This window comes from Fukomys damarensis, unplaced genomic scaffold (genome assembly GCF_012274545.1).
Source record: "Fukomys damarensis isolate Sample0158 unplaced genomic scaffold, DMR_v1.0_HiC HiC_scaffold_20, whole genome shotgun sequence".
Taxonomy (NCBI): domain Eukaryota; kingdom Metazoa; phylum Chordata; class Mammalia; order Rodentia; family Bathyergidae; genus Fukomys; species Fukomys damarensis.
The window spans coordinates 9,627,463-9,639,314 of NW_022900932.1; the positions used below are offsets into that span (position 1 = coordinate 9,627,463).

The following is an 11,852-nucleotide window of genomic DNA, read 5'->3' on the forward strand; positions in this document are numbered from 1 at the left end:
CCAAGGACAAGCGCCACCCCTGCCCTTAGTCATCTTCGCTTCCTGGAGCTGGCACGGTCACGAGAACAGGAAATGGCTCAGCCATGCCAAGTGCTTACTCCTCCAGGTACTGAGAGAAATACTCACGGGCACTAAGCTCATGTAACCTTGTCAGGTAAGTGCGCCACTGTTACATCCTCATCTTCCAGCAAGAAAACTGAGGCATGGAAGGTCAGACATTCGCGCGATGTCTCCGAGCCTTGTGGTAGAGCAGGGATTCACACCAGGCAGCCTGGCTGTGAAGCGTGTTCCTGACCACGATGTGACCCTGCGTCCGAGGCCGCTGCGGTAGCTCACAGGCACCCAAGGTGTGTGAGGTGAAGGAACTTGACATGAGCTGATGAGAGCCTCACTTCCCCAAGGAAACCAACAAATGAACGGAACACAAAATGTCAGTTGCCACACAGGCCTGACAGTACGTCACCTGCAAAACAGGACCAACCTATTTCCTTGCAGTTCTGGCTACAGACACCCCAAGGAATGACCGGGCACCACCTGGGTGCTCCTGCAGCCCACAGGACACGTCCAATTCACATTCCACAGTGGCCCCAGTCATCTTTTTTGTGTTTTTGAGACATGGCCCCACTAAACTGCCCAGGCTGGCCTTGAACTCACAACGATCCTCCTGCCTCAGCCTCCTAAGCTCAGAGGTTATAGGTATATGCCAGCACACCTGACTCCTGTGGTCTTTATGACCAGGCAACCACATCTTGAGCCCTCTAAGACAGATGAGCAGACTCCGTGGCACATTTATAAAGTGACAGCTATTCGTACCCGGTTTCCCGAATCTGCCAAGCCTGGACGATCTCATGTCACAGGGCCCTGAGGAGAAGAGCAGGGTGCCAGCTGTCTGTCACCCATGGGGCCAGGTATGGTCGTTGGCCTCGTGGCCCCAACCCAGATGCGCAGGAAGCAGCCGTGCACAACAATGTTTATTCCCACAGAGGACACTGTCCCCCACCCCAGAGGGGCCCTGCCTTCCGCACAGCCAGGTGCGGGCCGGGACCGCTGCTCACACAAAGTTCTTTGCGATAGCCAGCACCTTGGAGTACTCGCCCTCCTTCCGACGCAGGCTCGTGGGCAGCGGCACTTTAATCCGAGTCCCCACAGGGTTGCCATTGTCCTCGATGAGGACCACGTTGTTGGAGTCAAACCTGGGGGTCATCTGGGGGCCAGGCATGCGGTGCCCCACGATGAGCGCCTTCTTCTTCTGCCCCCTGATGGCCAGCAGGATCCGGTCGCCCACCTTGCCCACCCCGCTCTTGTTGTAGACATGGATGCAGCGGGGAGGTCGGTGGTACGGGGTGTTGCCCAGGGCACTGTTGTCCACCACGCGCACCCGCGTCAGCTTCTGGATGGCACCGATGCTGCCTGTGGTGCTGGGGACAGAAAACACAAGGCCAAGGTCAGAGGCCTGAAGGGGCCAGAGAGTGTACACCAGCTGCATGTACACAAGTGCACACACTCACACGCACGGGCTGAGCTCTCAAACCATTCTACTCATGTCTCCTCCAAATTGAGAGCTTCTACCCTTGTGCCACAGCCTCGATTTGGATAGACTGTTTTATGGTGTTTTTGGTCTCACTGTTTAGTCCAGGCTAGACTTGAACTCACTATGTAGCCCAGGCCAGTCTCAAACTCGTGGCACTCCTCCTGCCTCAGCCTCTTGAGTGCTGGGATTACAGGTGTGCACCACCATGCCTGGCTCTTGATTTGAATACATTTTTAAGAAACCCAAGTTCTCTGCTATAACACACTTCATTGCATCTTAACCTGAAGAAATCCTCGGCTGGCCAGGACTACCTACTACCTTGCCTGAGAAACCTGCCTCCCAGATACTTGCTCAGGTTGTTTACAACAGAGCAAGCAAGATCGTTAAGGAGTCTGAGTAAGGTGCAGCGGAGGCCATTGTGTTCTCTCTCTATGGTGGCTGCTCTCACGCTGTAGGGTGTTCAACTTTTCCTACTTTTACTTGTTCCAAACTTGCTGTGCAGAGCCTGGTTCTCTTCCTACCTTTAATAAAACTTTGCTACCGTTAATTAAAAAAAAAAGTTTAAGAGTGTTTTGCAGACCACCTATTCAGGTACAGCATTAGAGATCTGTTCACCTCGGGCTTTGAAAAGACAGAGCCTTCAAGTGACCAGGGCTCCTCTCCTGGTCCCCGTGCCCAATACCCCACTGCCCACATGGAGAGCCCACCTCCAGGCCACACCACTTTTATACTCCGCCCTCAGAGTCCCCACAACACGTCCGCAGATGCTGCCCCGGCAGGTGCTCGGGCCGCTTTTCCTCCTGAAGTGGCGGCTTCTCCGGGGACTCTGCTCTGACACCCACAGCCACTTCATCCTAGGCTCCATCCTTCCTCTGCCTCCACCCCATGACTGCCTTCCTCCAACGGCTCCCTCCACACTGGACAGACACGAGTGTTCTCCAGGCCCCATGGCACTGTGCCGCCGAGACGGCCTTCTAGGACCTAAAGCGAAACCACCCGGCCGCTTACTGCTGCTGTGGCTCCCCACCATCAGCCTGGCCCACTCCCTGCGTGTGTGCAGACCCTACATGGACCCTGCACCCAGAGCAGAAGAGGGAACTCCAGGCTCACGCCTCCCAGCCCCCGGTGCCTGCCCTGCATCTGCCTCCCCTCCTCCCCTCCTCCAACAGCAGGTCCTGTCTCAGGCCTTCTGGAGCCATCACACTCCTCACATCACTTGTTTCTAAGACCCTCCCTGCAGCCCCTGGAGAAGCCGTCACTGCAGGAAGCCATTCCCAGGCTAAGTTCACCAGGGCCCGTGACACCTGAGCATCCCTTAAAGGAAGAAAGGAGCTATGCTTCTACCATGCTGGAATGTTTGGTAACAAGCATTTACTGTTTCTGCAACTGAGAAATTTCCATCCTTAAAAGGGAAGGTTTTGATGCCTGGGGAATGCAGCATTAAGAGATGTCGGATCCACTCCAGGTCTTGGAGGGGCTAAAAAGCAGCAGTGCCCATCCTCTGCCACCCCACGACATCCCCAGCACAACCACAACTGTCATCTCCCCACCTCCCTTCCTCCTCAGTCCCGACCGAATCCCAGCTCAGCCAGACGCTTTCACCTTCCCCAACCCAGGACTCTCCGGAGGTTACACTGACTCTTGTCATGTTATCACCCTATCCCCTGGCCCTTCTGGGAGGTCTTAAGTCACCTGAAAGCATGCCGGCCGAGTGCTCTGCTAACACAGCCCAAGGGGCCACAGAGTGCAGGAGAGGCAGCCATGGGATCCCACGACGGTAAGTCCTGTTGGGAGAGGGGAGAAAGACGGCTAGGTCAAAGTCCTTCTGCAGAGCCAGGTTTCTTTGGAGATGTGTGTGGGAAATGGCACTTCTAGAACAAGATCAGTAGTCACTAAATATAAATCCCAGTGTTACAAAGAGAGGACGAACCCAAGCTTCTGCCCCACCTGCTGAGTCATGGTCTGACCTGGGCTGGGGCAGACTGGACCCCATAGATATTCCAAATGATAACTATGGCTGCCACTGCACCCTCCCACTGGCACCCTCTTTGTGCCAACTCCCCAATAACCCAAGAATGCAGGCTCCCACAGACACCGTGGGCCTCCTGGTTAAAGGTGGCACTTTAACACCTAAGGTGGGGAGCATTACTTAAGTCCTGCCAGGCACCTGGCCACCTTTCCCCCAAGTACAGAGCCCATGGTGGCCCTTGCCAACTTACTGGCCAGAGTCTATATTTGGTCAGAGTCCCAAACACCACCAGGCTACAGAAAAGCTGCCCACCCCATCTGGGACAGGAAATGGGCTTCGGGAAAGCAAGCACCACCACCAACCCAAGACATGATTCCAGCCTAGAAGTCACCAGGACATGCGACACCTGAATGTCACCAGGAGCCTGGACAGGAAAAGCCTCCAGATCCAGGCAGCAAACCTTTAATCCCAGCATTCAGGAAGCTGAGGCAGGAGGGCTGCTGTGAGTTCAAGGCTAGTCTAGACTACACAATGACACCGTCTCAAAAAGAAAGCCAGCCAGCCAGCCTCTTCTTACCACAATGCACATCTGTACCTCCTCAAGATGTCTGTCTACAGCAAGCCTGGTTCAGAGCTTTATGAGCCAAGCCTCTACCCAAGTGTTTACACATAGCCTTGCCCTGCACAAGTTCAAAGCTCTCAGATAAAACTTTGTTTAATGAAGGCGGAGCGCTGTTTACCTCCTCAGGAAAAGCCGGGACATTCCATACATGCGCAGTAACTCCGGTTCAGCCCCAGCTCTAGGCCTGCTCCCAAGTGTCTTCCAGATACAATCCATGAAGCATGGGCCAAATGTAATTACAACCCAAAAGTTAAATGCAAAAGAAGCCAGTTAACCTAGGAAACCACCAGCACCTGACACACACAGGACCAAAGACGCCCAGAGGCTATCAGCTCCGCTTACAGCCAAATACCCCGGATGGCACAGCCAACTGTGCCTGGCTCCCCATTTCACCCAAGACACTGGCAGGACCTGTTCACAGGTGGCCAGGAGGGGCCAGCAAGGTTCAGACTCAGAGCATCTGGGCACCTGCCTGCTCCTGCAGAGCATCAGTACCCCAACCCGTGCCCTCTTCACAGCTGCCCACAACCTGCGCCCCTCTCTGCCCACCTGGGTCTCCCCTGGCTCCAGTCCATCTGTCTTAGGAGCCAGTGCAGAACAGCAGCCTCACCACCGCCCTCCTGCACACCAGGAACAAGCATGCCAAGATGGTGAAGCCCTCGTGGACAGCATCAGAGGCAGACACTGAACTGGAGATTTTCTGAGGTAAGGCCAGTGTCCCTTGCACCCCATTCCTTGCTGCTTCCTCTCCAGAACTCAAAAACCAGAGGAGCTCACGCATGGCACCTGAACTGGCTGTGGAGCTCGGGCCACATGTACCAGGTGGCACCCTGGCCCCAAAGACAAGAGTGACCTGGGAGTGCCTGCAGGGAGCACATCCACTGTCAGAAGAAAAGGCTAATTCAGTGACTTTCACCAGCTCTTAATAGATTTGATATTTCCCACCTCAACAGCAAAGAGACAACAGTAACCGTTTCTATTGCTTATCCCTCCAAAAAAATCCAAAGCAAAAAACCAACTGTTTCTCCCTCCACCTCTACCACAGCAGATCCTGATAAACAGAAAGAGTGTGATAAATATTTGTTAACAAATAAGTGAGCAAGCTGGGTATGCTGGTACATACATGTAATCCCAGCACTCAGAAGGCTGCGGCAGGAAGATTGAAAATTCCAGCCCAGCCTGGCCTACGGAGCAGCAAGTTCAAGACTAGCCTGGACCATACAGTGAGACTCTGTCTCGAAAAAACAAAACAAAAAATAAAATAAAATAAAAATAAAAATAACAAAGGGAAGTAGCCAAGAGGAAGACAGGCCCCACACCTCGACCATGGCTGTAAGGCAAGGCAAACCCGAAGTAGGGCCCGGCTACATGGCAGGACCCAGGACCTCACAGGCCCCAGCTCGAGAAGTGGGTGGTCAGAGGAGCAACCCCAGTATGACTTGCAGGCCCCAGAATCATCTCCTAGCCTGGCATCCATGCTGCATGCTGTGGAAAGCATCCCTTCCCCCCAATAAGTAGCTGCTCCAGATCAGGAAGAGTAACGGAAGCAGCAGACCTCTTCAGAGCAACTCTGGTGCCCTTAGAGTTACTTCATGGTATAGACAGATCCACCCTGAGGACACGGTGTAGTCCGCTTCACACCCCGTCTAATGCTTTGCTGTAAGCCTGGTGGTGCCTGGGCAGGAGGTGAAACTTGATGGTGCTTCCTTCCCTACATTCACTGCAGGGCAACTTTACAGACTGCTTCCTGGCTCAGAAAGTGAATCACAACCTTTCCCTTCAGGTGGTGGGCAAAATGACTCGATGCCACCTGAGTGTGCTCACTTCCCCTTGGCTGACGCTATCTCCTGCCCTCAGTTGTGGGGAACAGGGACAGCCAGGATCTCAGGGTCACATGGGTTTCCTCACTTGGCTCGACCCCCACAGGCATGCTGGAATGATGGCTCTGTGGGAGCAGGGACCGCAGTCCCTGGCTAAGTGCCACCCACCCAGGGCCCAGAACAGTGGACACACACATCAAGATCCGGGGGACTGCGCCAGAAGTGATTTGCAATTCAACCTCTGGCTCAGTTTCCATATGGTGGGCTCGGGGCACTCCCAAGGACCAGGTGAGCTGAGTTTTATCTCATTTCATACAGAGTCTGAACTAGAAAAGCAGGCAGAAAGAACCTCTGATGCTTGAGGAAAGATAGAACGTATCACCACTGGAGCTCTAAAGAGCAGCACAGTGTGTCTACAAATGTGCAGATCTATGCTACCTGTATGTTGTACCTAATTATATAGTATACTTAGTATCACAGACCAAGCTATACATCGTTTCCACCCTAACAGTTTTAATCCTCTGGTGCCTTAGTAATGTTGCATGCATTTGAAGGCCTTTCCAGGGAACAGGCTCCTGTGAGCTCTATAGAAAAGTGAGGAAACAGGGCCATGAGTGAGAACGGAAGGGAACAGTTGGATGGCAGAGCACGTGCCTAGAATGTGTGAGGCCTTAGAAGAAGAAAAAAGTCTTACACCACCACAAATGAGTGCTTAAAGGAGATTCTGTTAGAAAGAAAAAAGAAACACTAAGCAATCAAATGCAAAGCCCAGCCACAAAAAGGACAAGCCACCAGTGTGAGCCTCTAAAGGTCTTTCATCAAAGCCGGGAGGGGTGGGGAGTGGGCTCACAGGATTGACGCCCACCCTATCCCTAGGCCCCCAGGGTTCTCCTGCTTACCCTGGCCCAGTAAATGCTTCTGTGTGTTGACTGAAAATTCATCACTGCTTTGCAGCCTCATAATTCCTTTCAGAAGAATTTACTATATGCCTTTTCTTTTCTTTTTCTTTTAGACAGGGTCTGGATATATCCTTTAGGCTGGCCTTGAACTCATTATGTAGTCGAGGCTGGCCTGGAACTCGAAGTGATCCTCCTGCCTCTGCCTCCCAAGTTCTGGAATTACAGGTAGGCAGCTTCCACACCAGGCTACTTTGTGTCTTTTTAACTTCACACAAGTCTACCATGTTGCAATTCTCAAAGTGTCCTCAGGGAGGTCATTTTCTTGGTGATTTCATTCCTAAGCATCCAATGGAAACAAAGAAACAAGAAACAAAGCCTAAGAGGTTGCATCAGCTGAGGATTTTGAGGTCTCAGTGAGGAAGCACCATTCTGCAGATGGAGAATGAAGTCAGAGAAGCTGACACTTGCCCACTCATCCCAGGTCAGCAAGCAAAAGAGTCCAGATAGAGCCCAGCACTGTTCTTGTCCTACACTGCACAGGACAGGCACTGGGCACCTCAAGAGGCTGCTTTCAACCACTGACAAACTCCACTGAGGCAAGTATCCATGCTACCCACCCAGTGCCATCCAGGACCAAAGCTGAAGCTGACTCACTGATCAAGGTGCGAGTTTTCACAGTACATAAGCAAATCCAAGCTGGGTATGGTGGTACATGCCTGCCATCCCAGCACCAAGAAGGCTGAGGCAGTGAATCGGAGGCCAGCTGGGGCTATATATCAAGTTCAGGGTCATCCTGGGCTACAAGATCCTATCTCAAAAGATAAACAGATAATCAGATGTGTGGTGCATGCTGATAATCCTAGCACTCTGGGAAGCTGAGGAAAGAGGGTCACAAGTTCTAACACAGCCCAGGCAATTTACCAATATCCCAACCAATCACTCAAGCAATCAATAAAATAAAAAGGGCTGGGAATACACTCCAGTGCAAGCCCCTAGGTTCAATATTCAAGACCACAAAATAAATAACATCAAATAAAAAAACCAAAAAAATAAGCAAGGCATCCCTCAACAGCATGATAGGCTGTATCTAAAGAATCCCATTTCCCAACTCGGTCCACAAAAAATTTTCTTAGATGTTTATTTGTTACAGAAGTATTTAAAGCAGTGGTTGTTGGCTAAATCTGACATCTCTCAATCATTCAAGCTGATTTTTTTAATAAATAGATTTTATATATTTCAGTTTTATCTCCCTCCCACCCCAGCTTCACAGGGGGAGGAGGGGGACACACCGATAACCCAGGAGCAAGTTTGGAATGTTTAAATTCTGGAAAAGCTGCAGGTAGACTTGTGTCTATTAAATCCCATAGCTGTCCCCTGCCTGTCACCACCTACACTGGGCCAGAGACATGGGGCCACGAATGTAGAGGGGTCAGGCATGAAAGAGAACAGCAGGGAAACAGCAAAACAGGAGGATGGGGAGGACAGGACTCCCGCCCAGCCTCCCCTCCTCTCCCTAGAAGTCTGTGACCCTGAGATCACTCCTCCAGTCTCGCAAGCAGGGGTCACTAGGAAGAGCAAAGTGACATGGAAATGAAAGTGCTTTATCTCTACCCAGGCAAGGGGCACTGTGACTGGGAAAACCTCTGAATCAGGGATGGAGAACCTTTTAGAGACCAAGTGCCAAACTGCAACCCCAAGACCACTTATTCATCACAACAGTGTCAACACTGCAATTAAACCTGAACACTGAGGTTTTAGTTTAGAAAAAACAACTCATGGGTGGGGATGTAGCTCAGTGGCACTGTGCCTGCCTGGCAAACTCAAGGTCCCAAGTTCAATCTCCAGTACCAAAAAAGACAAACAACTCATACATTAACATCTTTTGTCTTAAAAGAGAAACACAATAACATGGGTGCCATAGGTTCGCCACCCCTGCAAGTCTAAATCATCCTGTGGAGGCTAGGTGTGCAAGACAAGCGATCTGCCTCCCAACCCCAGGCAGCTCACCGGCATCTCTATGCTAACAATACCGGCCTTAGAGGGGACCTGGAGAAGTGCTACCTCTCCTCCCCAAAGATGAGAATGCGGGAGACCCCAGGCAGCTCACCGGCATCTCTATGCTAATACCGGCCTTAGAGGGGACCTGGAGAAGTGCTACCTCTCCTCCCCAAAGATGAGAATGCGGGGACTTTCCTATCCTTTCCTGCAGACGCCTAGTGAATGACAAGCTACCTGCACCCACTATGCTACCTGACTCAGGACAGTGCACCGAAACCTGAGCTATCACTGTTAGTCTCCACTGACACGCCTGTCAGATCATATCAGGGCAAGCCACAATGTACAAATCATCACCTACGAAATGGAAGGCTAACCTTAATCTGTTTTTTCTGGTACTGCAAATTGAACCCAGGACTTCTTTCTAAGCTATATCCCTAGCCCCTTTTTTAAATCTTGAGACAAGGTCTTGCTGTTGGTAAGCTGCTACAGCTGTGTGCAAACTTGCTCTTCTTGTGCCTCATCCTCCTGGAGCACTGAGATTACAGGTGGTGCCATGGCACTCAAGCCGTAATCTGATTTTTTCGACCTTCCCAAGCCCCTACAGAGCTATAAGAACTACCCAAGTGCCACAAACAGGAAAATCCACCATAAATGGGTCCAGATGCCACAATCACAAAGAGGCAGTGGAGCAAAATAGGATTTAAAAGACAACACATCATCTAGGATTCTAGGAGCTGAGGAGAGGCTAGGGCCTAAGCAACAGACACTCCAGAGGAGGAATCTACCTTCCACAGAGGCAACAATAAAATATTTTGGATTAGGTATGGTGGTACATGCCTGTAATCTCAGGCCTCAGTAGGCTGAGGCAGGAGGATGACTTTGAGGCACAGTGCCCAGGACACAGTAAGGCTCTGTCTCAAAAGTAAATATTACGGCCACTGTTCCTTAACAGATTCTATAATAACGCTAATTCAACTCTCTTTTCAGGCTTGCTGAAATGCTTCCTTTGCTGTCTGCAAAATGCCATACACTCTCCGAGGACACTGTTCAGAGGTGGTAACCCTAATAAGGCACAGGCAGAAACAGCTCAAGAATCCCTATGTTCAGATCCATAACTGCATTTGTGGGGGGGGGGATACCGGGGATTGAACTCAGGACCTTGTACTTGTGAGGCAGGCAGTGGCACCACTGAGCTAAATTCTCAGCCCAAATGCATTATTTTAAAAAATATATTTAAGAAATACCTTCCAATGATTTTCAGGGCTCTCCAAACCAGTAACTATGCCCTCTATTTCAATTTTTCAGTTATCTACTATCAGGGCTCAAAATGAATTTTATTGCTCCATGCAAGCAACAGATCACACTAGTTTTACAACCATTAAACCAACACACTACGTAAAAAGTTACACATACACACAAGGGTAAAATGGACAATTCTTTAAAAAACAAAACAAAAAAAGACAGCACAGCCCTTAAATTTTTGGCTCCTTTCTGAAACAACTCTCAGACCTCAAGCCTACAAAGACTCTTGTACCCAGGCAGTCTACCAAGGATTCATCACTACCTTCCTTTTTGTCGGTTGAAAAAAACAGCGCTTCCTATAAAATCAGCTACTTCCTACTGCCAACAAAATTCTTGTTTTTTCATTCAGGGCATGGTGGCACATCCTTGTAATCCCAGCACTCTAGGAGGCTGAAACAGGAGGGTCACAAATTTAATCCTGCCTAGGCAACTTAGCACAAGTCCCTGCATCAAAGTAAAAATAAAAAAAATAAACAGGGCTGGGATGTAGTCCAGAGTGAAGGTCCTCAGTTCAATCACCAGTACTGGAAAAAGTGAACATCATCCTTCTCAGGCAGAGAAGACAGAGACCTACCCTGTTCCTTCCTGTGCATCCCTGGGTTCTAACCACATCTTTCTGGACAATTTGAACTGACTGCAAGCTCAGGCTGAGGAGCAAGGGGGCCAACAGAACACAAGTGATCAATGCTTTCCAAATTTCCTGTGACACAAAGAAAAACACACTCCAGAGCCGGGTGTGGTGGCGCACACCTGCAAACCCAGCACTTGGGAGGCTGAGGCAGGAGGATCACTGTGAATTAAGGCCAGCCTGGGCTACACATAATGCGTTCCAGGTCAGTCTCAACTACATAGTGAGACCCTGTCTCAAAAAACAAAAAACAGATTCGGTAAAAAAGAAAAACACAACAACAAACACCTCCCAACACACTGACACAGGAGGGGCCACTGATTCTATATTTATTCTATACCTCATAACACTCATAACTGAGGCAAATGTCAAGAAACATTGCTCTTGCTGAGCAAAACACACTCTGATAGTTTCTGTTTCTACTTAAAGGGGGACTGCATCTGCTAAATTGACTTTCAACTGACTGAAAGAACTCACAGTTTGAAAAACACTGCAATAAATCAAACTTTACTGCAGTACTCCAAAAGCTTCTAATGAGCCCTGAAAAGCTAGCCGACCACAGAGCCGGTGACCCATACAGAATCAGACAGCCCAGGTGGGCAGCGCCCTTCTTCCTGTCCAGCAGTGGCCGAGGCCGGGGTTCAAGTTCCTCCCACACATCTCCCAAGAATCCCAAGGTGGCTCAACGCCCTGCACCTCTTTATATATCTAGTCCTCTCAATGTCTCAGGGTGCTGCCCACTGTGGGAAGTCATCCTCTCTTTCTGCCCCCTTCAGGAACCCGAAATTAAACAAGCTCGCGCGTTCCTCATGCTTCAGTGATGAGATTCGAGTCCTCCTGTCCTTCCATCTCCATCTTTCCAGACCGGCGCAGCCTCTGGTGAAATAGGAAACCAGGGACGCCCTTGAAAAGAGTCACGTCAGAATCACAGCACAACTGGCTGCAAAGGGAGGAGGTGCAGGTCAGCAGGCACGCAGTGACAGCCAGACCACCCAGCTCCTACAAGACAGCAAGTGAGCAAACGCGGGGAGCACACGCCGGGGAGCCCGCACCTCAGGGCCCGGGGAAGGGGCGCAGGGCGAG

General features: G+C 50.6%; 1 protein-coding gene across 4 annotated transcripts; it reads right to left on the minus strand.

Moving 5' to 3' along the window:
• Positions 1-958: 958 nt before the first annotated feature.
• Mrpl14 (mitochondrial ribosomal protein L14) lies at positions 959-11,846 on the minus strand. 4 transcript variants are annotated; one of them, XM_019206577.1, is made up of 3 exons: positions 11,822-11,846; positions 3,224-3,315; positions 959-1,418 (listed from the first exon to the last, which is right to left on the minus strand). In XM_019206577.1, exons 2-3 carry the CDS (start codon positions 3,292-3,294, stop codon positions 1,052-1,054), a joined length of 438 nt encoding a protein of 145 aa, XP_019062122.1. In that variant the 5' UTR covers positions 3,295-3,315; positions 11,822-11,846; the 3' UTR covers positions 959-1,051. The 4 variants fall into 4 exon arrangements, with proteins under 4 accessions (XP_019062122.1, XP_010616011.1, XP_010616008.1 ...); XM_010617709.3 differs by lacking the exon at positions 11,822-11,846 and adding an exon at positions 11,576-11,731; XM_010617706.2 differs by lacking the exon at positions 11,822-11,846 and adding an exon at positions 6,842-6,976.
• Positions 11,847-11,852: the final 6 nt, after the last annotated feature.

Bases quoted from the DNA above. Each gene is read 5' to 3' on its own strand.
- Mrpl14 (XM_010617706.2), bottom strand. From the start codon at position 6,883: ATGAATTTTCAGTCAACACACAGAAGCATTTACTGGGCCAGG. The intron at 3,316-6,841 runs GTAAGCAGGAGA...CTCTCCCAACAG, and splicing joins GAAGCATTTACTGGGCCAGG to GACTTACCGTCGTGGGATCC. The intron at 1,419-3,223 runs GTGACTTAAGAC...TTCTGTCCCCAG, and splicing joins CTCGGCCGGCATGCTTTCAG to CACCACAGGCAGCATCGGTG.